The sequence below is a fragment of the Amblyomma americanum genome, chromosome 8 (genome assembly GCF_052857255.1).
Source record: "Amblyomma americanum isolate KBUSLIRL-KWMA chromosome 8, ASM5285725v1, whole genome shotgun sequence".
Lineage (NCBI taxonomy): Eukaryota > Metazoa > Arthropoda > Arachnida > Ixodida > Ixodidae > Amblyomma > Amblyomma americanum.
Window position 1 is genome coordinate 23,175,705 of NC_135504.1, and position 27,780 is coordinate 23,203,484.

Below are 27,780 nucleotides of genomic sequence, written 5' to 3' on the forward strand. Positions count from 1 at the left end.
GTATACTTCGCCGCAAATGGCTTGAGCCAAGGTACACTGGAAGGGACAGAATTAAGTGTGAGGTTGTTAAGAACAACCTCTCCCGCTCCACTGATGTACCGCGGGTGACTGGAAGGGACGGTCAAAGTTAGGTACGTGGAATGGCTTCGACAAGCTCTTGTGCGATTCTTCTATTATAGTCACGTTAGGTAGAAAAAGTTCCGCCCTTGTCAAAGCTCTAAGCCAGGCTGTTGTGGAGCTCTTGTAACAGCTAAAGTCCTAAACTCCGAAGGTGTGAGGACAAGAATTCCTCTGAACTCTGAGATGTTTGGAGTGCTATAGAACGTGAAACGCATTATTTTTGTACTCTTATGAAGACTTTTATCAAAGGCCTGTATCCACAGACTTGAAGTCATGACATCGGGTTAGCCGGCGCACGGCTCATTACGTATCATAGCTTCATCATGATGTCCGTTGTGAGACTATGCAGCTGAGACAACGACGCCTAGTTGCTTGCAGGCAGTTCCTGCAGCCCCGTCACTGTAAGTTCGAAATACCCCCCCCCCCCCCCCCCAGAAAATAAAATTTTGAGACTAAACTGTGATATTGCCACCTTCAAAAATAACTCGTGTTTAAAAACGGCGAGTTGCGCAGCGTAAGACCCGCCGCGGTGGCTCAGTGGTTAGGGCGCTCGACTACTGATCCGGAGATCCCGGGCTCGAACCCGACCGCGGCGGCTGCGTTTTTATGGAGGCAAAACGCTAAGGCGCCCGTGTGCTGTGCGATGTCAGTGCACGTTAAAGATCCCCAGGTGGTCGAAATTATTCCGGAGCCCTCCACTACGGCACCTCCTTCTTCCTCTCTTCTTTCACTCCTTCTCTTATCCCTTCCCTTACGGCGCGGTTCAGGTGTCCAACGATATATGAGACAGATACTGCGCAATTTCTTTTCCCGCAGAACCAATTAAAAAAAAACGCAGCGTATGAAAGAATGGTAAAACACAGAAGACACAACCTGTCACCATGAGCAAATTCTCTTAAGAAAAAGTATTGCCGATACAATACGAGTGTCGCAGTGTTTGCAGTTCTCACGACTGGTTTCAATAATATAATTGGTTTTTGGGGAAAGGAAATGGCGCAGTATCTGTCTCATATATCGTTGGACACCCGAACCGCGCCGTAAGGGAAGGGTAAAGGAGGGAGTGAAAGAAGAAAGGAAGAAGAGGTGCCGTAGTGGAGGGCTCCGGAATAATTTCGACCACCTGGGGATCTTTAACGTGCACTGACATCGCACAGCACACGGGCGCCTTAGCGTTTTTCCTCCATGAAAACGCAGCCGCCGCGGTCGGGTTCGAACCCGGGAACTCCGGATCAGTAGTCGAGCGCCCTAACCACTGAGCCACCGCGGCGGGGCCAAATTCTATTAAGAAAAAGTATTGCCGATACTATACGAGTGTCGCAGTGTTTGCAGTTCTCACGACTGGTTTCAATCTGTTGTTTCTCATTTCGCTCAACGCTATCGGGTCTCGATTGGAAGCTGCGCTGTTAGCTCCCAGAACAACGACGCCCTGAAAGCCAGACACGGACGTTGCGCCAGTCAGTGACACACGTTATTGAACCAAGGCTGCAGTACCCCTGTTCTGCACGGAACTGCTCACGAGCCGGACGCGCTCGCCTCGTGCTTGCCACGGCTTCCTGCATTCGCGACGGCGAAATCGCCAATGCAGGCGCCCCTTTTGTGCGAGCTTATCGCCGCGTCTTCCAACAGCATTCGTAGCTGCGGGGTTCGCGCTATAGAAATTCAGACCACGTTGCGAGGATTCGTAAAATCGCGTCGAACGAGGTGGCCGCAATATCAACGAGGCGTGCACACACACGCACGCACACGGTGGCGCTTCTGTTTTTAGCAGGGGGCGCGCGGAGCGCTGCTTTTTCTTTCCAACCGCGTATGTGTTCACGCGATTCTTAAAGGAAAAGAAAACGCTCCCCCTGTCTAGCCCTCGGGGCTCAGGCCAGCCATATCTCCGCGGTCTCTGTATATGTATCGGCTTTTTGTTCGCTCGGACTTTGTCATAGATTGTCATAGAGTCATTTTCGCAAAGTTTCGTTGTGACGGTAGGAACCGATGCTTATGACAGGCGGCTGGTGTGTGTATAAATATATGGTTTATGGGGGTTTAACGTCCCAAAGCGACTCAGGCTATGAGAGACGCCGTAGTGAAGGGCTCCGGAAATTTCGACCACCTGGGGTTCTTTAACGTGCACTGACATATCTCTGCGGTCTCTGTATATGTATCGGCCTTTTATTCGCTCGGACTTTGTCATAGATTGTCATAGAGTCATTTTCGCAGTTTCGTTGTGACGGCAGGAACCGATGCTTATGACAGGCGGCTGGTGTGTGTATAAATATATGGTTTATGGGGGTTTAACGTCCCAAAGCGACTCAGGCTATGAGAGACGCCGTAGTGAAGGGCTCCGGAAATTTCGACCACCTGGGGTTCTTTAACGTGCACTGACATCGCACAGTACACGGGCCTCTAGAATTTCGCCTGCATCGAAATTTCACCGCCGCGGGCGGGATCGAGCCCGCGTCTTTCGGGCCAGCTAGCAGCCGAGCGCCATAACCACTGAGCCACCGCGGCGGCTGTGTATAAATATAATGGAAAACGATTCTGTTCCCTCGGTTCGGCTCTGTTGTTGACATCCACTGCTCCTACCGGCAGATCCTGGCGTTACCGGGGGCGTCGCCAGGAAGGGAGGGGTCGAGAAGAATTGGAATTCGGGTAGGACCGTTATACATATACTTCGGCCCTGACCTGTTATGCTAAAACGTGTCCGACAGTTCCCGGGACGTACCGGACTGGGCGCAGAAGTGCTGCGCTGGTGGTGAAAAGTGCTGCGCTGGTGGTGAAAAGTGCTGCGCTGGTGGTGAAAAGTGCTGCGCTGGGTAGTGAAGTGCCTCGCTGGGTAGTGAAGTGCCTCGCTGGGTAGTGAAGTGCCTCGCTGGGTAGTGAAGTGCCTCGCTGGGTACTGAAGAGTGTCTCGCTGAGCACACTCAGCACATGGGATGGGGCGCACATACCGGCGGCATTTACTGTCCGCGCGGCATATCCAACGCGGCCTCACCGACCAAGACTAGACGTGGACTCTAAGTGGTGGTACCTGTATATTAATCGACGTTAGAACACTCGTAATTGCATTTGTGCCTGGTTCCCGGAACGGTCTGCACCATACTTTGTGCTTTCATTCTATATGATTTGGCGCTCTGTGGCCAAGTCGCCCTCGTGCTAATAAACTCCTTACTAATCCTGTATGCCGGCTGCCTTGATACTCCTTGATAAAGGGCCGTTGGCTGAGGACCTGACAATTGGTCTTTCATGAAATGCTGGCAACTAGTTGTCTTTATTCCAACTCTGTTTACAAATATGCCACCCAACACAACCCATTTTCTTTTTAACCCCCCCCCCCCCCCCCCCCCCCCCGTGCACAATGGAAAGGTGGCCAGAGCAGCTCAGGTTGATATCCCTGCTTTTTTTTTGTACATTTCCTTCATTACACACCTTGTCACTCTGGGTGAGGAGTGCCTATCTGCCTGCTGCAGCACTGGGTTAAAGACCAATGAGTTCTTTAGTGTGACCGCGTAAGGAAAGCGAAATAGCAGCCTACATATATGCTCGAAGCTATGTTTCCCATGCGATGTTAGTACTGTTACCCCGTGTTACCGTGTGCTTTTCAAAGGAGATTAATCCCCAGTTTAATCCTGTATTACAATTTGCCTGTTCCTTTCTTCTTTTTTTGTTGTTGTTGTTTTGTACTGTATCACTGCCCTCTATAACCGTTCTGTACCAAGAGGGTAACTGAAATAAATAAATAAATAAAAATAAATGTTGATATAATCGAGGCAGTGACTCTGTTACTCTAGCGTTCATGTCGGGATAGGGTTCATCTGTCAGTCCATGTGCAGTTCTTTATTTTTCATTCAAGAACGGACTATATACCCTTCCTTCTTTCTTCGTTTAATTCTGTTTCTCCTTTTATTTCTCTCGAGGGGGCATTTAGCGTGAACGACAAAGTGACGTCCTTGGTACCACATAGATCTAAATAAGCTTCAGTCTGAATGTTCCAGGTGCGAGCTAGTTTAGCGGACACGTACGCAGTTTTTAATCCTTTCTATACGCTCTGTTTAGCGGATCGAGTCGCTTCTTTTCTTTTTTCCAGTCCGGTGATTTTTGCAGCTGCCGGCCGCCACCTTTTGCATATTTACTGCGTCTCGCATTAATATCGGGGCCAGATTTAAGATTCATGTATCCGTAAGCGGCAAGCTCGTTCGCGCCCCGCAATCTCTCGCCGAAATCGTTGCCTGCTTTGTCTCAAATCAATGGCGCGGCTTTGTCCAACATTCGACGGCGGCGGCGGGAAAATAACTGCTCTATATATCGCCCACGGCGTGTTGTGGATAAATCATTTTCTTTTCTTTGGCGGGGAGCGGTGGGGGGGGGGGGGGGGGGGTCGGAATGCCCGTATCAGCACGATCCCCAGAGGCGTACAATCGGGTCGTCGGGAAAATAAATACGGACAAACTGAGGCCGCAATCCGGTGTTTAAAAACGGGCATTAGGGACGCTATAAACGTCCCCTGTCTGCCAGGGCCGATTACAGTTGCGGAGTGGTCGCAAAAGCACTTAGGGACAGCTGCGACTGCATTTTTTTGCAGCCGCCCGCTATAGACGACTCGCAAGTTATTTGAAGTCTGTTCGCGTCTTTTCTTTCAATAACTCTAAGAAAACAGCACAAAGCGCATTGCCGCAGGTGTTATTAAATTTTCATGTCCTTCTTTAAATGACAACCAGAACGCGCGCAGTTTCCAAACTTGGAGTTTCAGTAATAACACACCCAGAATCGGAGCATCTGCGCAAATAACCGACCAGTTCAAGTCAAACGCTTTTTTTTTTACCTCGTTTTAGTTTCCGGCAGTGCCGTGTTTTGTACTAAATGGCTCAACCAGGCCGATGGAGACGATGATGCCTTTTTAAAGAAACTGCCCTCGCTCATTACTCAGTGCTGGGTAGCGTGCCTTGCTTGCCCGCCATCATTGGCAATTATTCGCCTCAGAGTCACGTAACCTGACCGCAGAGGACCATAATCGCTGAAACGAGCTGTGCATGGAAGGAGGTTGACGGGCCAGCAGGGATTTAATTCGGTGTCCGTGTCTGGCCACGCTCCATTGACCGCAGTAGTCCGTACCATCTCGTGCTTACAACAGGTGCGTCTAACTGGACACCTCGCTTCCAGCTGGAACTACCACTTTGCTGGGTGGCCAGTTTGCCTGGGGTGGCCAGTTTGCCGGGGTGGCCAGTTTGCCGGGGTGGCCAGTTTGCCGGGGTGGCCAGTTTGCCGGGGTGGCCAGTTTGCCGGGGTGTCCGCTTTGTCGGGGTGTCCGCTTTGTCGGGGTGGCCAGTTTGCCGGGGTGGCCAGTTTGCCGGGATGGCCACTTTGTCGGGGTGGCCACTTGTCTGGGTGGCCACTTGTCTGGGTGGCCACTTGTCGGGGTGGCCACTTGTCGGGGTGGCCGCTTTGATAACCAGCCGCGGTTTTTCGATAGTCACTACATACAGAAACTGGCGTGTGCGTTCAGCTCGTATAGTTAAAATAACTTCACAGCCTCCCTCCATCGCCGTGTTTCATACTATATATACCACGTGCTTTCGAAAGCCAGGAATGTATGTCCCCGTTACAGCTGGCCATCGTCCATATCTTCCGTCATTGAAAAAAAAAAAAAATCCGAGCGAGCGAGCAATATAATCGCGACGCGCCGGACCCGTTTCTTGAAAGCCCCTCTCCTTCCTTATACACGGCGGTTGCCTTCCTGGTGGCACGGGTCGCTCGGATTCCTCGGCGCCTTTTGTGGTGGTGTCGTCTGGGCCGCTTTCAAGATGGAGAGGAGATGCAATGCGGCTCCGCGGTTTATCCTTGGCCTTGGGTGCTCTTCGAGCAGCGCCGCCTCTCCGACCAGCGAAAGCGGCGGCCACGCGAAGGAATCCGCGATCGTGCTACGACACGTGGTTGTCCAGCGCGGCAGCGGTCATCTCGGGTGCGCAGGGCCTCGAGTTGCTCCTGCGGATAATCCCAATTGTATGCTCGTTGTCGTGTGCATGTGTAGCTAACCCGAAGTGAGCCTGTCGCGAGATCGCCTGTGTGGTGGCTTGTCCGGCACTGTCCAGCTTATACCACGCTGCTTCAGCATCGGAATGGACGGAATCCCCTGGAGCTACGGACGTCGCAGCAAATGGTACGGTTTCTCGTGCACGTCTGCCTTCACCCGCTCCATTCTGCGCTTCACTTCTATCGTTCTCTCTCTAGAGAAAGAGGGAATCGGTTGAGAATCGGCGTATCAAATATCGACGTGCAATCTGCTTCCTTTCAGCGCCCCTATTTGGGACATAGCTGGGGAGGGTGAGAGAGAGTTTCAATATCGCATTCTTCTGCGACGACTTTTGCACATAGCCCCCCAAGGCTTTCCGCGGGTATCTTGAGATGGCGATCGGATGGAACCCGACGGCATGTGCTGAAAAAAAGAAATAAAAGAAAACGCTATCGTAGCCCACGTCCTCCATACCGGTCCTGACGTCGTCTGCTTTTGGAAAAGACGTGTCCGTCGCTCATTCGTCATTTATCTGGACCGCAAACCAGTGTATATAGCTATTGATTTTTTTTGTCTGAACCAGTGTTTCAGTGTATAGACGTAGTTTAGTGGTTCAGTGTATAGTCGTATAGCAAAGCTACTAGACCGGGAGTTTCCTGTCAAATTAATGCCGATGCCACAAAGCAACCGTCGCTCCACTTTGGTTAGCCGCGTTTTAAACGAGGCCGGGTCCAGCGGATTATGTGACCAGCGTGTGGTTGTTGGGAGGCGGCGCTAATCTCCCAGTCATGCGCGTGCGGCCTTCGGTTCGCCCCATTGTCCATTGTTGTTGGGTGACAAACGTGGCCGGTGCTCTGTCAGTCGTCGTCCTGGAGGCTGGTGTCTCGTCTCGGTGCCGCAACACTGGCTTCACAGATAGAGCACGGCCGCAAAGGAGGAGGGGGAAGGGGTGGGGGGGCGGTCTTCTTTGTGCGGCCGGCTGACACGCTCCGCTCCCCGCCTTCTTTGACCGAGGGGTGGCGCAATAAGCGGTCTCTTTTTCGACAGTTCCGGATCGCGGGCTCTCCCTCTTCTGTCTTGCAGAGCGACCCGTTCCGTTCGGCGTAGCACGTGCGCACCACTTCGATTGCGCGTGTGTCGAAAGGGGGGGGGGGGGGGGCATGAAAGGACCGGACGTCTGAAAGGAACTAGTCGACGGTGCGTTCGGGTTTTGCAAGTGGGACCCTTTTTTGACCGCATATTACCGCTGCGCGGCCTGTCGTTGCCTAGCTTTCCCAGTTGTGTCGGCCGTACTGCACTTTTTTTTTTCTTTCAGCGAAGATTGCAAACAATGGCTGTCTTTCAGGGGGTGTGTTACCTTTTGGGCGGTACACTGTGCGCACGTGGCGTTATGGGAAGCCAAAGGCTTTCTGCGCGCGGTGATCTTTGCGAAACAAAGATCACTGTCTTAGACTGCCGCGGGTTAGCATCTGCTTTCAGTGGTTAGCGTAGACTTTCAGTGGTTAGCATACATAGTAATAGTAATTGGGTTTTGGGGGAAAGGAAATGGCGAAGTGTCTGTCTCATATATCGTTGGACACCTGAACCACGCCGTAAGGGAAGGGATAAAGGAGGGAGTGAAAAAAGAAAGGAAGAAAGAGGTGCCGTAGTGGAGGAGTACGGAATAATTTCGACCACCCGGGGATCTTTAACGTGCACTGACATCGCACAACACACGAGTGACTATCAGTGCACCTTAAAGGCATACACTGACTGCTAGTTGTTAGCATACACAGACTACCAGTTGATAGCGTACATAGACTACCGGTTGATAGCGTACATAGACTACCGGTTGATAGCGTACATAGACTACCAGTTGATAGCGTACATAGACTACCGGTTGATAGCGTACATAGACTACCGGTTGATAGCGTACATAGACTACCAGTTGATAGCGTACATAGACTACCGGTCAATAGAACTTACTGATGGGCTGGCTGGCTGTTCATCCTTGAATTAAAGGCGCCAATAAACAGTATGGAACACGAAGGGGATCTACAGGACGAAACGCCTCGCCCCGACGTCTTAACTTCGTCTTCCGGCCTGTTTTTTTTTTTTTGTAGCCCTTAAAATAAAGTCCTCCGGGCTCATCGGACTCGTTCATTGACGCCAAACTTTACCCTAAGGTATTAACTAGTGGTGATAACCAATGTTTTAGAGCATTTTTGCGTGTTGCACACGTAGCTTACGCGTCACGTCAGCCACGCCAAGTTTGACAGCTCTCCACAGTATTGGTGGAGTAGAGTAACGCGCTGCTTTTCGCCTTGTCCCTTGTAAAAATTGTCTGTAGACAGTATATAGACTATATTGCCTTCCTACGTACATTTCTTTTTGTTCATAGCCTATAGACTGTTTACAGACAAGTCTACTAAAAGTGTATGGCCATAAATCTATAGATTGTCTATAGGATTTGTATTGACTATAGACTGTTTTCCAGGGTTTGTTTATAGTATATAGACTTTATAGAGAAAAGTCTATGGACAATCTATAGATTGTGTAAAGAAATTTCTGTAAGGGATGTACTCCTTGTTCATCAATATGGCAGCCACGATGACATCAGCGTATGAATGAGGGTGTTATGAATATTCACCAGGTTGCGCACCTCCAGATATCGTTTTTTTGTGGAGTGGGTCGGTTCGATCCACGTATCACGTCTTGCGTTCTTAACTTTTTAAGAGAAGCAGGATTTCTCGAGAAACTAAATTCTTGCAGACTGCTTTGTTAATTTTTTTTTGGTAGACCTCAGCCACTCTCTCGTTCCTGAGAAGAAGGCTGAGGTCGTTATTTGGTTCGTTGGGAGCCTCGAGATCTTTGCCCAGCCAAGGATAGCTGCTGGGGTTACCCAACTGTCTTTAAATCTATTACTTGTAGCAATTTCTAAAATTCCTTTTCTGTGTGATCACTAGGTAGTACTGACGATCTAGGCCCTCCACACCACCGATCATTTTTCACATTTACATAAAATTCAGCAAAAAACTTTTCCTATAACTAGTGCTTGGCACATGATGGCCTTAGCTGACTATGTGCCATAAAACACAACGCAACAACCACTACAACATCTATCCACGTATCGACTGGAGTGAACCAGCAGACACAGCTGTCACAAAACGGTTATTTGTTCGGGTCACTCTGACCACACTAGCAGTACACCGAGTGACACGCGTTACTGGAGTGTGATCGCTACAGTAGAACATTCTCTCTTACGTGTGTTAGGACGGGGGCGTGGGGAAGGATAGTGTTACAGTATTGTTATAAAACCAACCGTCTCCTCCGACGCGTGCAATTTTTCGCAACACCCCCAAGGAAAACAGCCTCTCCAGCCTTCCTTGCTTGCTAAAACAGCGGAGCGCCCTACGCACGGCCGGCGCGCGTGGCATTGCTCCCCATCCGAGGGGTGACTGGCCTCTACCTCTTCCAGGCCGCTCGGCAAACAAGCCACGTGCTACTAGGCGCCGCTGCCCTTCCACTAGTTACCACCAGCACCGCTCCCACACGCCGACCGACACGCTCGCACTTCAAAGGCGCGCGGCGTTCCCCGACTCGTCCCGATGGCTCGCAGCAGACGGCGTCCAGGAGGAGTGCATGGTTCCGGATGACCGGTCCGTACACACACACACTCTAGGGCCAGCGCCGCCTCACGGTTCCTTTCCTCCTCGCGTCTGTGCCAGACGAGGCATGCAGAAGCACCAAGCGAGGGTGACCGCCGAGAAACAACAGCAGTAGAAGAAGCGAGCGGGTACCTTACCCTTCTCTGTGCCCGGCTGGGAGGGCGGGCTTCATGATGCATGCGACGGCGACCGCCGCCGCATCTAGGTTAGCGGGCGGTGCGCGTTGGCCCCAATGGCTTCTTCAGCGCCGGCTCGCCCCCCCCGGTGGCCACAAGAAGGCGACGTGCCCAGTTTGCGAGCACTGCACTCCCGGCGTGGACGCTTGGTGCACGACCCTTCAGTCCGCTGCTGCTAGTCGTCCCGGCAAGATGCTCCTCAGCTGCTGCCCGTGAACACTATACGTTAATACCTGCCAAGCTCCTGTCTACTTCTCTGGCATCGTTCACCAGTTCAGCTCTGTAGGTATTACCGAGTCCTTCGGCAGTCGTGGGTTTTCCGTGAACGCCTTCTGCAACGGCACCAACGTGGTCTGAGGATCTTCGACTTGTCCGCTCGCCACTTACGGAACTTATGCAACGTCTTCGCCGGTTCTTACGACACCTCCGCATACCCGACCTTCCGGAATTTGAAGACTCTGGGCTCGCCGAGACAGCTGTGGTTTCCTCCTCCTGAGGCGATTGTGTTTGTGAAGCATTGAAGGCGACAGTGCGTGCTGCATCCCAAATTCCCACGTCCTTCGAGAATACCGCTGGTCGTTCGAGCAAGCCGCGAGCCCGCCCGGTTTTGTTCGGTCTGTATCGCGAGCGTCTTCGGAACCGAGTATTTGCGGTCGCTCTGGGAACGCCTAGGCAAGGCGACGAGGATACCTGACCGTCGAAGTGGTTCCTTGGAGCGTCGAGAGGCTTGCGTTACGTCGGGGTTCCTGGACGACCGTGTTTCGCCCTGGCTCTGCTAGCATTTCCAGTCGCAGCCATGCTTCTAGAAACCAGGTGATGTTGTGCGCTGTTTGCCCTTTTTGCCTTTCGTTAAAGTCTTCTATTACTATTACTTCTATTACTAGTGTCAGTTCCTATAGGGCGTTCTTTGAGACGAGCCCTTGCAGTTTACTTAACTAACGTTGGTGCGCTGCCTATATACGAACCACGAAACCCAGCGCTAATCTGCATAGGTGGCAGCGAAATACGTTTGTCATTTTGCTGCCGATTTTAAAGTAGCCAGTGGGTAGGAGTGAGGTTACTTTGGGCTCTTTTTAAGAACGCGGAAATTCTAGTTAGACTGACCAGTTTTTTTTACCTGATTTACATAAATTTCGAAGTTCTTCCTGACCTGGGCAGTGGTTGCTTTCCCTTCGTGAACTCCACGCCGGAGATAACACCTTCCAGCCAGCTTACGCCGTTTAAAATCGCCTTTTAACGCGACAGCGTTAAAGGTCCCGTTGTCCAGAAAATCCTGCTGCACGGCGCTGTGAGCGAAAAATGCCAGCATGATTATGGCAGGTGGTGCCGAGAGCAACTTAGGAGCCAGGTGGGCAACCTATGTCACGTGACCTTGCGGTGTCATCACAACCTGCCCACCGATAGTGGGAAAACTGTCCACCGTGGCAGATGGCAGTTAAACAGATGATTGGTCGCTCGGGAAGAGCAACCGGGGCTACACAAGGCCCACCGGTGGCAGCACCTTCCATCGCAGGGCAGTGGCGCATCGCTTAACCGCTGCACCAGGAGGGTGATGAGGACTACCAGGGATCAATGAATGTACAATAGAAAATGACCTTCTGGAGATATGGGAATTAACCCACTACGCTGTCGCGTCATACCTTATGTGTTTCCTCTATTTGTTTTTTTTTCATTTCGTTGTCGTCATGCTATGTCGGACAAGTTCTTGTAAGCGATACTACGCGACGCTTCAAAAAACGGGTATCGGGCTCTTTGCACGCCCCGCCGCGGTGGCTCAGTGGTTAGGGCGCTCGACGACTGATCCGGAATTTCCGGGTTCGAACCCGACCGCGGCGGCTCCGTTTTTATGGAGGAAAAATGCTAAGGCGCCCGTGTGCTGTGCGATGTCAGTGCACGTTAAAGATCCCCAGGTGGTCGAAATTATTCCGGAGCCCTCCACTACGGCACCTCTTCTTCCTTTATTCTTTCACTCCCTCCTTTATCCCTTCCCTTACGGCGCGGTTCAGGTGTCCAACGATATATGAGACAGATACTGCGCCATTTCCTTTCCCCCAAAACCAATTATTATTATTATTATTACTCTCTGCACACTTGTTCTCTGTTGAGCAACAGTAATTAACGGTCCTGGCTGGGGTGACATGGATCTCGGTTACCGTCGCCTCCCAATCCACCCCAATTTTCGTGGGGTGTAGATATCGTAGAGCAAGGACCCCGTTTATACTCATCATTTTACCCATCCTGACTAGTCTCAGAACACCATCGGAAAGTTCAAAGACGCTGTGTGCTGTGCGACGTCAGTGCACGCCCCCGCCCCCCCCTCCCCTGGTGGTCCATATCGGGAGCCTTTCACTTCGGCGTTCCTCATATAGCTCGTCACATATGTCGCTTTGGGACGTTAAAGCGCATAGTATACCGTACCACTTCGGAAGAGAATTCGGTATCGCCCCACAGCCGCAGTCAAGACCGGCCAGACGACGGTTACTCCGCGAGCATTTTTTAAGCATGAGTCCAGGCTTGTCACGGTTAAGTCATTTGAGTAGCTTCCTGGAGCGAGTGATATATAGCTCTGGATAAACTGCCAGGGAAACGTAAACCGAGCGACATTGATAGAGGAGCTGGGGAAATCTGCGGTTGGTACAGAACAGGCGTAAACTGGGAGAAAGAAGCCCTTGCCCTGAAGATGGCTTCCCTTGGATTGTAATGATGATGATTGGGATGGTGATGACGCAACGTGGAGAGGGGCCGTTTCAATTTCCCTGAAGGGGATGTTGTCCCCGGTGGCTTCTATCCCTTCATCTCTCCACTGCTTCCTTAATTGCTTTGTAAAGAAATCTTTTTGACGTGTTCCCGTCGTACCGACGGCTTACTACCGCTACACATTGCGCTGCCGCACTTAGCACTGCGCCTGGTATACTGTTCGAGAGATTTACAGCCGTACCGAAATAAGTGATATCGAATGGCCGCACTTGGTTTCGCTTATGTACCCGAACGCCCCTGTGGCCATTAATGGTTCTATAGACTGCGGCGGTTTCCTCCCTTGCGTTCCGTCCTCCTCACGGCAAGCGTACTTCACTGCGCTGTTTACGTGTGCGGCGGTAAAGCGCGCGCCGTGTACGAGTCGGGAGTTCTGACAATTGAGTCAATGAACGGCGTTCCAGCGGCTGATTTTCGAGAAAAGGTAGTTTTGCAGCTTTATACTACCTGACCGGATTGAAACGCAAACACCATATTTGTTATTTTTTTCAATAGTAGAGCGCGATGTCGATGTGTAAGCGGTTGATGAACATACGCACTCCGCAGCAATCCTTCGAGTAAAAAGGTGAATCACGCTACTTGATCACCGTGGCAGAGTTTAGCCATCGCATTCTATCCAGAAGGGGCGGGCCCCATAGGCCCCCCCCCCCCCCCCCCCCCCCCCCTTGGATACGTCCCTGGGGGGCTCTGACCACACATGCCCTCGCACCATAAAAAAATAATCAATTCTGATTGCGTGTACCACTCTTATTGCGAGGACTGGCTATTCTAGATTACGTGGAGCTTATGACCTTGTGTCGAAAGATAGGAGTGGCGCCCGTGTGGCTGTGAGGTAGTGTAGTTGTTCCATCAGCGACATATGAAGTTTGAACAGGTCGACGATACAAGAGCAGAAAAATTGAGGCTACCTTAGTTGGAAATCAAATATCAGCGCAGCCGATTTTAAGTCTGAAGGTGCTCTCTGGAAGTGATGACGAGCCGCTGTTGCGTTACCTTTAGGGCAGTTATATATTTGTGTTCGCGTTTCGATCATTTCATTGGGGTTAGGTTAGGTTAGCTTCCAGAATTTTTATTGCTACAAGCTCTACCAGGAAAGTTGTTTGTCATTTTTGTCATGAGTGTTGGGGTAATAGACGCTGGTAGTCCTACGTGACGTATCAATGGCACAAATAAAGCTAAAAATGACTACTACTACTCCTCCCCCCCCCCCCCCCCCCGACCCCCCCCTAGAAATTTAGACACTCCCCCGAATTACATTTTCTGGGGAAACCGCTGTAAAAGAGTAACAAAACATCAAATGACTTCATGACTTCGTGTAATGTTTGATGCAACCAATCGCACACATGCGTCAAGGTGTAGCACCCGCCTACAGCCGCATCTTGTGGCGTCACAGCGTTGTCACAGTGATGTGAAAATAATGTGAAAAGTAAAGTGGAAATACTGCACTGCGTCATGCATTGTTGTCACATCCTCACCTATTGATGGTAAAAAGATGCCATTTCTTCTTTAAGCAACAAAGCTTTTTGCACTAATACAGTTTTAACCCATACGTGTGACCTTTTACAGGAACAGCCGCGTCTCGGGCAAATAGTGTCACAGTACATCGTCGTTGAAAACTCGCCGGTCGGCCGAGCAGTACACAATTTAGGTGCACTGAGGAATAGGCGTTCCCGAGAATGCATCCCGTGTAGTCGTTTGAATAAGATAGGCACGCATGGCCCGTATGTGGGCCTTCAGTGGCTGCTTTCGTGGAGGCGGGCCTACTGCCCATTCGTACATCCTGGAGAAGAACTAGCTCTTTGAACGTTTTTACATGGCCTATAACCAAGGCATTTTGCTGCTGAATATAAGGTTATGAATCTAATTTCTAGCTGACAAAGCTGCATTTTCGTGTCGGGACCTCACGGAGCGCCTCTGTCTTTGCTCTAGACTTGACCACCCTAGTGTTTATTTGATGTATAAAAGTCGCCAGATTGGTTCAGCGGGCGCAAGTACACATGTGAACGTGGAACTCACGCATGCAACGGCCCTTTTTTTTTGTTCTGTGCAGGAGCCTAGCCAAGATGATGAACGGGAATGGCTGTGGGGAGGCGGTGACCAGTTCGCTCACCTGGAGTGTGGGTCTGCTCAACGGCGCCCACAAGTACCTCACCGCTGAGACCTTTGGCTTCAAGGCAAGGCATCCAATGCTCCGTTCAATACCGGTGTTGTGGTGCATATTGTATAAAGGTTTAAAGATGACAGCCTCGGGGCACTCTCGGACATGCATGTGCAAGACGTAATATACTTAATCTCACAAGTCATTTGCAGCACTGTAAAATGTAGGGCTCTCTCGTCCAATCAGGGCCAAGGAAGACTGTAATCCCTCCAACACTTGAGCAGTGTGGAAGAGCGTGGATGTCAGGTACTGCTTGACAACATCTGAACGTCACAAAATTTAGAAATTTTAACTGCAGTCAACTGCCAGGTTTTTCCATGTTCTTTCCACATTGATCACTTCCTGGGATGATTTATTGGATTAGATTGGATAGAAGATCACGGACCAAGCTCAGTATCAGAGGGCCGCGCAAAAGTCAATATGCACACTGCAAACAAATTAGGCTATACGGGAGCAAAAAGGGAGTAAGCTATCTCTAGCGCATTCCTTTTAGGGGCACGCTATTTGTCCAAGCCCTGGGGTAGATTTCCATCACTAAAGATACGCAATACACACGGTTTGCAATGGAAACGAATTCCCTCTACAGAGCTTGAGAAGTTCTATCGGTTATGAAGATTTCAACCGACCTCTCAATCTCCCCTACTTGCTAGCCTCAACATCTCTGGTGCCGCATTTAAGAGCCTCATCCGATTGCTAACTGCATCAGCTGTTACTATGCTTTGCAGTGGGAACATACCGGCGTTGCCAACAGTGAGCATATTGCGCATATTTAGTGATCTAAGCATACCCCGTTCCCTCAGAGTTAGTGTGCTAGATGACAGCTTACTCTCATTTTACTTCAACATAGGCTAATTCGTGTTTAGAGTGCATAGGTAGTGATTTATCTGTGCAGTCCGAAAAAATGTGAAGTTCAGAAGCTTGTGATAGTGTACACTCTAAACATACCAAAAGCATGTGATGCTGGTCTAGTTGATCTGATAGAATGAACAGATTGTATTTTTATATATTTTATAGAGTCGAACCTCGTTATAACGAATTAATGTATATAATGAATGTTTGATGATTCCCCTTGGAAGCCCAGTCAACTTGGGTTACATCGAAGCTACAGCTATAAATGTAATCGCCGGGCCCCGTCGACTTCGTTATAACGAGGTTCAGCAGTGTGACATATATTTCTATATTATCAAGACAAAAATGCTGTGCTCGAAAACACTCCCTGGAGATCCCCAGTTTCATTTCTTTATTCACTTTAACAGTGCAATCAACTGAGACATCATGTTCATACGTGCTGCTTAATTGTTGAATTTGTTCTCAGTATTGACTTTTGTATGTGCCTCGTTCCTGCAGTGTTTTCGTGATATGCTGTGGGCACAATGGACATTGAGCTGTATATCGCAGCATTTTTTGTTGTGTCCCCTCACAAGAAGTATGCTTAGAGAAATTATTTTTTAATTTCAATTATTGCAACCAATAGTGCCACCCCTCGCCTTCCATTGTTCATCCGAAGCCCCCACTCCGAACAAATTTTTTGGCTAAGCCACTGCTTCGCTGCCATCATGAAAAGCAGTGTATGCATAGTTTTCAAGACTCTCACTGTCGTGACCCATCATTGCAGGTGAACGCCAACGGAGCTGCCCTCAAGAAAAAGCAGCTATGGTCTCTGGAGCCCTGCTGCGATGCCGGGGAAGAGGCGGTGCGCCTTCGCTCGCACCTGGGCCGCTACCTGGCCGTGGACCAGTTCGGCAACGTCACCTGCGACGCCGAGGAGGCCGGGGCGGGAGCCATCTTCCAGATCACCGTGTCCGCGGATGCCAAGGGCCAGTGGGCCCTGCGCAACACCAACCGCGGCTACTTCCTGGGTGCCTCTTCTGACCAGCTGGTCTGCGTTGCTAAGGCACCCGGCCCCGCCGAGCTCTGGACTGTGCACCTTGCTGCCAGACCACAGGTAGCCACAGTGATTTTGCTTTTCATATTATGGGGCAAGAGAGCGGGAATGTGCAAACCCCACGCGACCGTGTATAAAGTTGCTCGGAGCAGCGTTGTTCGGAGCCACTGGCACGCTGACGGTATCTGGTGACCTAAAAGTCAACCGACCCTGTGCATTTCTCACGTAATTCGTGGTGCAAATTGTCACCTTTTACGCATTGAATTGGAATTAACACATGCAGAGGTAGCTGGAGATACTCAGTCATCAGTCTTGCTGTTGCTCTCTGTTTGAAGACCTGTGTGAAAAGCTTTTATTTAACATCTTCAGGTATAGTCATTGTGGGCATTGCTACCCGTCTACTTTTGACTTTTTCTCCAGGGTTGAGTAGCAGTGTGAAATGCTGTTCGTTGAGTGAGCACAGTTATAGATGCGCATCTGCACACAAATTTGTTACGGCCAAGTCCCACACACCCGAACTGCAACATCAACACTATATTTGAGGCATTCCAAACTGGACATTAATAGCACTCACTACAAAGCACAAAGTTTTTACGCTAACGTTTTCTGGTAGTTACATGGTGTACTGATCTTTACACAAATCAAACTGGAAAATTTGGCTGCCATATAAATAGCCTTCAAGGTACTTATTTGCTTGGTTGCCTAAAGCAGGGTTGCCTAGGATTATTTCTGTCAATGGTTAAGCTGCAGAAACGAGCGCTTAGCAACATGTTCATCAAGACTTGTTGAGTCTAGCAACAAATATATAACAGCCACGGCTGGAACAATGTCATGTGGAGAACATTTTTGGTGTTTAATATACTAATAGGCAACTTTACATCAAGTAGACCTTTGGTGTGTACCATAACTTGTTGTTTGTTCCAGAGGACTAAAAGAACCAACATACAAAGAACCAGCATTGGCAGCGAGGTTTAAAGGCTCACCTAGGAGAATAGCAATGCATCGTACATGCAGAACGCATGTCAAAGTGCCACAACATCATTGTGAATTTAACTGCATTCCTGTACTATTCCCACAGGTGACAATCAGATCCATTGGGCGCCGTCGTTACGCCCACCTTTCAGCCACTGGAGACGAGATCCAAGTGGATGCCGCAACGCCCTGGGGAGAGGACACTCTGTTCACACTTGAGTTCAGAGACGGTCGCTATGCCGTACACACCGGCAACGACCGTTACCTCTGCCCCGATGGGAAGCTTATTGAGAACTGCGCTCCTGAATGTCTCTTCAGCCTGGAATTTCACTCTGGGTGGGTGCACAGTTTTATGCTGGGTGTACTGGCTAATTCATGCCTGAAACCTAAAGGCACAATGTGAACGAGCTTATTAGCTGTAGGCCCTGTCCAGGAATGAGGGCCTGATTTACACAGCAACCCCAGCATGGCCAGGGAGCATATACGAAAACTCCTGATGCAAGTGCTATTTCAAGGCAGTCTTGGATGCTCTGGAAAGCTCATGAGTCTTTTATTTTGCTGTTCGCAACCGATTAAATAAAAATATGATAGAAATAAGGAGGAATAAAGTAACTAAATTTTAGAACTACTATAAATTTCAGTATACAGCCCATAGGCTGTACATGCTTAAAAGGTAAAATTTTGGAGTTTTCCGACTGTCCATAGGTGCGGATTATGCAACATTTTATTTAAAATCGCCCTAAATGGCATTTGCTGTCGATTGCACTTCTATATGTACTGGGTGCATACAGTGTTGTAAAAAGCATTTTTTTTAACCCGAAATGAGCCCTGCAGTCTATGTTGTGTGTGGACTCTATACCGGAAATTGTGGTAATAAAATTCAGAAAATTACGAAAATGGATCTACCACACTATGCACATTTCTTATAGGTATGTTTGCTTTATGCATGTTGTGCAACATAGTGTTTCATTTTTCGTTGTCTTTAAACACCTTTCAAGTGTGTACTCACGACAGAAGTTGAAAAGAAGACTCAATGAAGCAGCCTATGCAACTTCGCAGATAGTCAGCAGGGGCAGCGGAGCAGTCAGAAATTGTGGGTGGTACCGACAGCACCAGCAGCACTCAAATGGCTCACTGTCACGTCTGGTATGCAGGTACTTGGCTTTGCGAGACATGAACCTGCGCTATCTTTCCCCCATCGGCTCCAAGGCGGTGATGCGCACCCGCTCAAACTCTGTGACCCGTGATGAGCTGTTTTCCCTTGAAGACTCTGTGCCGCAGGCGGCCTTTATGGGCTTCAATGGGAAGTACGTCTCCGTCAAGCAAGGTCAGTCTCTCCTCTCTTTTACAGCGGAGCTGTTAGTGGCTCACTGGTGGTGTGGGCGTCATCGGTGGCGTAACACATCAGGTGACTATCCCGCGGTAACATGACCGTGATGTTGCTGACAGCGAGGAGCCGTCAGAGTGAGCTCTGCACAGATGTTGGTGGAGTCTCTTCATTTCATTGCAAATAGAGAATGCACACACAGCTGTTCCAGTGAAACGCATTAACAAGAAAGTGTTATCGTACTGGCATTTCTGTGCTATAACTTCCTAAAGAAATGTGGCCACTGCCACAGCAAAAATTTATTGACTCGCAGCTCTGTTCTCTTAGCTCTGTGCAGTAGTGTTTTAAGAGCACTTTGAGCACCTCAGAGCCTATAGAATGCTGACGGCAGCTAATGGCCAGAAGGATTACCGTATCCACACACTTTTGTCCTGTTAAAACATACATACAGGCATTGTAAGCTTCAAGCGCATCTAGACTATTTAAAGGGACACTGAGGACAACTGCATGCAATTGTTGTTCCGAGTAAAAGTTGATCCCCTGGCTTCGTCTGACTACACTGACATCTGTCGGGCAGCCAAAGACTCATTTATCAGTGAGAATATTGATTTAAGTCTTCCCGCTAGCCTATTCAAACTTGTGACACCCTTACTGTAGTATAGTGCAGTGTAGTGAGACACCTGTATTTCATTTTTTTGTTCTTTTTGAGCTCATGAAAGCTCCATTTTCAGTGAGATTGGTCTTTTTTATTAGAATGTCATACATGATCGATACAGGTCATCTATTTCTCCTCAGCGTCCCATTAAGGGGAGCCTTTGATCCATCTTGCTATTGCGCGACTATTAGACAGCTGACAGACTGCTTCATGGGAGTCTTGTATCCAGTGATATAAGAGCCATGGGTGCTTACGCTCCATCATGCAGTATTTATGTGATGTTATGCAGCTGTCTACTCATGCATACACAATTTAGACAGTTTCCTATTATATAGTCCTGCTTCATATATACAGCTCACTAAGCTTTCACTTCATTGCTGTATGTTCATTAAGGAAAAACTGTCAGCTATAATGCAGTTACAAGTGTAATTCCTTGTCATTGCTGTTGGAGTTCATAACTGTCCCAGGGACCTTTTGAACTCCATGCAACCACTGCAGTCTGACCTTGCGGTACCTCTTGGATTACCACACCCACCAACACTGCTAATTTGAAATGTCTGACACTCGGGCTGACATACTTTTGCCATGTATTGGGAGAATGGAAATCATTGAAGAAGGCTCTCACTATAACTTTCTGCAAAGATAAAACTAGAGATAGAATAGATTATGGAAATAATAATTAAGAGGCTGTACCACTGAACAAATTCAATGAATGCTGAACACAAGGCATATATGTTGCACTGCTATACACCACACTTTTAAAGACAGAGTACTCTTGAGCTGACAGCTCGGCTTCAGCTTGGCTTCTACATTTTAAATGAAGCACAGTGCAGTTTTGTAAAGTGAATGCACCCGACTGCACTGATAGAGTTCACTGCACTCGGCTGGCCTTGTAACGCCAAAATATTTATGGGCCTTTTAGAGCTATCAGCATTGCTGGTGGTATTGGTCGTAAGCAAAGCAAATCAAAACATGGTCTGCAGTATTGCACATGCTATCAGTAGGACACCTCAGAACTGAAACTCCTTTCTTCCAGCAGGAGATTGTTCTGATAACTTTCTGCCTGTTTCGGTGCAAGTGTCTAGCCCACAGTATGACTTAGCAGTGCTAAGGCAGCGCATGCATCTATTAGCAAGGGCTCCACGTGATAGCAATGCAAGGACTGACTAACACATTGCCTGCATATGTGGCTACCATGAACCACTGCACCCGCTGTTTTCCACACTGAGTGCAGCCAGGTCGCACGCGCTACTTCTAATTTTGTCACCAGCACCCATGCCATGCCTTTTGCGTCATCACATCTTCAGCACCATCGAACGCAGATGCTTTCACGGTTGTGTTGCAAAAGCCTATTGTCACAAAGGCTTTTTCCACATTTCGCAGGCTTTGTTTTTAATGCTGAAAAAACTGACCAAGAGCATGTATCAAAATAGAAACTGATGATAAAGGGTTTTCTAGGGTGCTCTACAATCTGGCACGAGAATTTTTTTTCCCCCGGAACGCAATATTTGAAAAGATGGTAATGATTATGCGTTTTAATGGCAGAAAAGAAGCTCTGGTCAAAGATCACCATGGCACAAGGTATTTTCCTCAACACGAGGAGGGGTCATTGACCATTCTGTCAAGTATTTCACCCCAAAATGAGCTGAGCACTGGGCCGAGGGGAAGCTTGTACCCACTGTAGCAACAATAGGTGCCTGCTGGCGCTAAGGACTGAACCCCGAACCTCCTGCATACAAGGGGGCTGCTAGGGCACTACTGCGGTAGCTGAAAAATTAATTTTTATTCAATTTGTTTAATCACTCAGCTTAAGAAAATATAAAAATACCCTGACTTACTATATAAAGTGGTACATTGTTGTAGTTTGCATATTATGCCCCGGCATATTTTTAAACCTTGGCTCAAGTTAGCTGGGACACCCCGTATATATGGTGTTTGCCGCTCGACATGTCACGAGCACCATCTTCTTGCAGGCGTTGATGTCACTGCTAACCAGGATGAGGTGTCCGACCACGAGACCTTCCAGCTCGAGTGGGACAAGGAGTCTGGCCGTTGGTTCGTCCGCACCATGCAGGACAAGTACTGGAGCCTTGAGAGCTCCTCTGGCATCCAGGCCAATGCCGACAAAGGGTGTGTTGCATTCGGTCCAGCTAGGTCTCCTGGAGTGAAACTGACGCCCTCTAGAAACCCTGTTGTTTTACTGTACAGCACTGGTAGCCACAATTTCTGCGGCAGGAAGTGGTGTAGTGCACTTGGGCATCGTCCACGAGATGAACTCTGGATGTGGTCAGTTACTAGGTCTTTGCTGCTATGGCGTTCTGCTGGAGTTTGCAGATTTTTCTGTTACGATAGCTATGTTTTGGTGCAAGTGAGATCAGAAACCACCAGCGTAAGTCAGGGAAACCGATTTGTGGTTGAAATTAGCCCAAAGTCCTTTACACAGCACAGCATGCCTGAGAGCTAGGGTGTAGTTTTGGCATTTAAAAATCAAATTTTGGTAGATAAAATTTTGGTGAAGCAGTGCATGTGCAAGCTCATCTGGAAGCATCTGCTCTGCCTCCCTAGGGCTTGGTGCAAGAAACACGCCACACAATGAGTTGACAATATGGCGCCCTTCCTGGCGTAGGCTGCCACTCTGGTGAGGTGTTGGCAGCAAGCATTTCTTTTTGGATTTTACGAGAAGGTCACTGCTGCTGCCGGAGCATTGCTTCGCGTATGAGGCTGAAGGATCAGAAAACCATTCCAGGGACATCTTCAGAGGACTGCCCCTTCTAGCAGGAATGGACACGGCGATACCACCACGGCATTATTTTTTGCTGCCACTTACCTATCCTGGGCGCTTCTGTCCCCTATAGTGCATTACGACTCGGATCGGAGAAAAGAAAATTTTTTTCATTTCACACCCAGCTCACTGCATGAAAAAAAAAAAAAGCCAGGAATTAAAGTGACATTCTGCAGTTAGCGTCAGGCCAACATTTCCTGAAACCAGTCACTTTGCTATTTATCTCCTGGCTACCAAATGTACATTTATTTGCATCATGACATCGCATACTGCAATTTTTGTGCATGACGCGCTTTTTTCCTTACGGCTTGCCTTTGACTGCAGCTTGATGCTTTTTGTTACTAGTCTTGTTCCTCTGCCTGGAAATGGTCAAAACTGACACACTTGGGATTAGGTCGAATGTATACACACTTATGGCAGTGTCCATGAAAAAATAGGTTGGAGGGCTGTGGCTTCCATAGCTCATTTGGTAGGACAGCAGAAGTTGCTCATAGATCTTTCTTGCAATAATGGCAGGACAATGTGAAGGAAAAAATGACTGACGATGCGAATTAGGTGCGCTAGTTCTTTGGTTTTGGTTTCGGGTTGAGGCTCTGTTTTCAAGGTTAAGGAGAAGTCGAATAAAGATAGATGAAATCATAAAAGATGAAAGCCGTGGTGCTGGCGGACTAAAACTTGAAGGGACACTTAACCTCCGCCTTAAAGGTACAGCGCGGTAGCGTTAATGGGTCAGTGCCCATATATGCAGAATTGGTCATTGTTTTCTTTACATTCATAAATTGCTGGGAGTCGTCATACCATTCATGGCATAGTGGTGCAGTGGTAATGTGCCACTGCCCTGCATTGGCAGATGCTGCCTCTGATGAGGCTTGCGAGACTGAGGTTTCTCTTTCCGAGCAACCTCTCATGGCTAGTCGTAAATTCAAATGCCATCTGCCACGGTGGGCAGGTTGTGATGACGCCACAAGGTCACGTGACCTAGGTGACCCACCTGTCAAACACCTCTACAAGGTCGCAGATGGACCACGCATACAATGGCTAAGCGGTTAAATCGAAGCTCATGTGCTAGGGCACTAAAATAAGCAGTGGCCTCTTTCATTAAAGCATTACAATTCCCTTGCACTTAAGTTTTGGTGACCAGCGAGCCCCCATCATGCTGTTGTGTGCTTGAACTCGTGCTGCATGGTAGTGACTTGATGAAGAAATCACATGCTACCACGATACTGCTGTTAGCAGCTGAATTCAGAAAAGGGCAAAGTACAGGGATGCACGTAAAAGCAGCAGAAGTTGTGGTCCTCTGTGGACTCTTGTCTGCTCTTGCTAGTCGTGACTTTCCTTTTTTCTTTTGCGTGCAGGTCGGCCAACAGCCTCTTTGAACTCAATTGGCAGCCTGACGGCAGTGTGACCCTGGTTGCCAGCAATGGCAAGTTGGTTGGCGCCAAGAAGAGTGGCCACCTGTTTGCCAACTGCGAGCCCGGCGACCCCGCCGCCAAGTTCCACTTCGTGCTGGTCAACCGCCCCGTGCTGGTGTTGAGGTGTGATCAGGGTTTTGTTGGCCGCAAGGGGCCATCTTCACCGCGGCTGGAGTGCAACCGTGCCAGCTACGAGATCGTACACGTGGAACGTGCTGATCGGGGTGTCTGCCACCTCAAAGGTACCTGCCTCTCAGATTGCAAGCTGTCGGGAGCTGCTGATCTGTTTAGACCAAGTTTTACTGCTTCCAGGCAGCAGCCAATCTCGGGGTACACGATATACCAGGCATTGCAGTGATATTGGAGACAGGTATAGGCAACCTGCATTGCCCAGGTGGTACTGAATTGTTTCGCTGGGCACCTAAAAACTGCTGCCTTTGGCTGCTTGCGCTGTTACATATGCGAGACCACATTTTTAATCATTAGAGGCGAGTGCCTAGCTGTTAGCGTTCCTTGTCCAAGTTCTCTTGATGTAGACCTGTTACGTGGTTCATGCCACATATGGCCTCAAAGAGTGCGGAAGCTCGTGCCTATAAGCGCAGGCAGGTGCCGTGGAAAAGGGCTACGGGTGCGCCAAAAACTGCCTGCTCCTCTCGCTGGGCTGCGTGTTAAGATGCTGCGATCAACATGGCAAACTTCAATCCATGGTTGCCTGTAAATAATTTTAAAATGTACACTGGACCAGTTTGGCTGGAATTTTACTCACTGGTTGCGAATGGCGGTGCGAGTTGTTATAAGGTGTACTTAAGTCTCTTTACTGTCTGCAACAAAGTATAACATAAGAGAATTCGTGCAAATGGCACTTGGTCCTATCCATCTATTGAGGCTTTCTTCTGGCTTTAGGCCGTACTCCCTGCATGACTGTTTCGTTCCTTGTGCGGCTGCAGAACTGTAACTCGCACAGCAGCCATCACTATGAACAGAGCCTAATTTCAGTCTGTACAAACAAGAGAAATGTTGTGAGTTCTGTATGAGCCATCAGGGGAAGGATTTAACTAAAGCAATTGTACCTGTGTGCGAAATTTAAACAAGACGGTAGGCTACAGCGTTCAGGTCATCTTTGCCTTCAGTGCTTATGCGACACATGATGCCAGATGAAATCAGATGTGATGACCAGAACGATCAACGCATCAAGTTTATTTCACTCCAGTGCAGTGGTTTTCAAAGTAAATTTAAGTCTACTATTACGTGTTCTTTTCTTTTACAGTCTGTTTTAATTTCCTTTGCTCCATCTTTGTGTGTTTTGAAATCATGGAGAGACGTTCTAAGAAGGTCGGAATAAAGAAAATAAAACATCTGTACGCCTTGCAGATTTTTTACCTTTGGCGAACGAAGTTGAGGAGAGCTTGGAAGTTGGCATTCATGTTCAAGGGTATCACGATGAGGTAGTTGGTAATGCATCTTGAAAATGCAGTGCCCTAGGAATAGGACGGAAGATGAGAAATGCACAACATAGTTCAAGATGGTTATCTGGGACAACCATCTTGATCCATGACAACCACACCAAGAGTTGGTTTTTGACAAACAGGTGTTGCCATTGCAGGAAACAATGGAAAATACTGGGGCATAGCCGAGGATGGCTCTGTGTCAGTTGACTCGGATGACAGTTGCGGCTTCTACGTTGAGCTCCGTGAACCGTCGCGCCTCTGCCTGAAGACTGCCGAAGGTTCTTACCTCAACGCTGACAAGAATGGAGCTTTCAAGGCGGGTGCTGCTGACCCAAGCCAAGCTACACTCTGGGAGTACTGAGCTGCCTACACCGTCTGGCTACGGATTCTAATGAGGCTACGCTCGACTTGGATCTAAGTGGCAATATGTCCTGCCCCTTGAATTTTCGAGCTTCTGTGTTTTTTTTGGCACACTGACTCACTCGGCTGAGGAACCCAGCCTGCTTGTAGCTCAGGCTCCAGCCTTATCTGAATTCCATCTTTTACTGATGCAACAGAAAAATTCTTTACATCTGCTGCTCGCCCGATGCTTTGGCATTACATGAAAAGATCAAGCTCCACATTAGGGGATTTTTGTACGCTCTTCGAGCAACTTCCAGGACAGATGACTATAGAAGCTCGCCTTTTATTTTTTTTTTTTTAGTCACAAGTGGGCTCTTCTCACAGTGAACAGCTTATGAACAAGCCTTTGGAGCTTTTTTGGGATTATGCAGTGTGTCTCGGGATACAGCTCTGAGAGTTTGTGCAGACACACAAGCAACATTTTTTTTGCCAGCAACTTGCGTTGATGTGTTCCCAACACACTAGTTTGAGAAAAAAAAAACTGTAGTTCTGGCAATCATATCCGGCTTTGCCGCATTAGACTTGTATTTGTGTGTGTGCTTGTACTGTTGTGTGCTAGTACTCTGGTCTTGTGCAAACATGTCATAATATTATAAGCTAGGTCACACAGGATAGCCCTAAAAATGCTCAAAAAAAGACTGAATGCATCCAGTGGAGCCCCCCGAAGTCTTTTTTCCGTCGTTGGTCATAACGCGCACAGCTGATCCTCATTCCACACTATGTGCACCGGTGAATGTGAACAACTGTAACCTGTCTTTCCACCCCACCTTTTCTGTTCTCTATAACGGACGCGGTTCTTCCCCGTTTGAAACTGATAAGCCAAACTGACATTCCTTCCATAACTGCGTAAAGCCTGCAGAATAGCTGGATAGACGATTTCTTGGTGTCTGCATGCATCACCATATTGCATCACCTATTGAATAGGAGGAGGCTTGTGAGAGGTGCTGTGTTCTTTATTTTGTGATTGACGTATTTTTGAAAAAGGAGGTGATTGCAAAGTATTACCAACACGGATGGCTCTTTTTTGCCAGCAGTGTAGGATGTAAACTTTCTTTTTTGCAGTTTAAGTGTGACCAATTTTTGTATGTTTATACACTGATTCAATTAAAGACAGTTTTTTCAGTCACGAATGTGCAGATGTCTTCCTTTGCTATCGGCACACTGCCTAGGCGTTCTGAACACTGCTGCCAAGTTTCTTACGATACCCCACTGTATGGCAGTACAGTGTTGTGTGTGTGCATGTGCGCACGTGTGTGTGTGTGGGGGGGGGGGGGGGGAGACAGAATGCAGTATTATGCGCTGATAAACCAGACAACAGGTGAGTAATTAGCAAACAAACTTTCCGCCCTTACGAAAAAACAGTGCTTTCAGTTCAGGAAACATTTCACAAAAGTGAGGTAAATGCATAACTGAAGCAAGTAGTAATCATATCCTATTGCAAGCTATACCTACAACTTTATAGAAATTAGAGCTGTAGTTTTGTGTTTAGAGTGATGGCTATATGAGGGACATTCAAAGAAAATGGCATCCGTACAGAAGATTGTGACCGAGGACTCTCCCACCCACTTCAATCCACTATGGCTGAAAAGACCGCTATCCATAAGGGCGTCAACTGAGAGGTATGTGTGTGCAAGAGAGACGGGGCTCTAGATAATGCATGCGCAATCTTTGGTTGATGTGATCTATGTGAGCTGAGAGCAGGCACAAATAAAGTGTGAAAAAAGAAGGGGGGGGGGGGACATAACGTATCTATTGCTAGGATTTAGTTCCATCGCAGAAAGGCAGAAAGTTCTGTTACTTTTTCTTTCAAGTGCCAAGCGTTTACAGGTTGAGTTCAAGTTGAGATGGTTGCAAGCTACCTCTGTCGCCAACTGGACAAGCACCCAGAAGGGGTCTCCTGTTTCCTCTATCTCCACATGTACACCAGCTGAGTCGTGAAAGTGTTTTGGAAGCTTGGAAGCCTCCCTATGTACTGTCTGGCTCTCCTGTGGGAAAAACGTGTCTTGCAGAGAACTATGGGGTGCACCCGTCTTCCTCTGAGAAT

The 27,780-nt window shown here is 48.6% G+C and overlaps 1 protein-coding gene across 5 annotated transcripts in view; it reads left to right on the forward strand.

Annotated features, from left to right (window-relative positions):
* Positions 1–26,862, forward strand: part of sn (fascin domain-containing protein singed) — a 69,436-nt gene extending 42,574 nt beyond the window's left edge. For 3 of the 5 annotated variants that reach the window (XM_077634132.1, XM_077634129.1, XM_077634133.1), the window contains exons 2-8: positions 14,746–14,869; positions 16,469–16,798; positions 17,817–18,046; positions 18,865–19,037; positions 21,666–21,822; positions 23,830–24,128; positions 25,490–26,862. In XM_077634132.1, the coding sequence (XP_077490258.1) occupies positions 14,759–14,869; positions 16,469–16,798; positions 17,817–18,046; positions 18,865–19,037; positions 21,666–21,822; positions 23,830–24,128; positions 25,490–25,695 (1,506 nt within the window). In that variant the 5' untranslated portion in view covers positions 14,746–14,758 and the 3' untranslated portion in view covers positions 25,696–26,862. Of the gene's footprint in view, positions 1–6,007; positions 6,266–9,575; positions 10,755–14,745; positions 14,870–16,468; positions 16,799–17,816; positions 18,047–18,864; positions 19,038–21,665; positions 21,823–23,829; positions 24,129–25,489 lie in introns of those variants that run through there. The other 2 variants (XM_077634130.1, XM_077634131.1) reach the window with 2 other exon arrangements.
* The last annotated feature ends 918 nt before the right edge of the window (positions 26,863–27,780 follow it).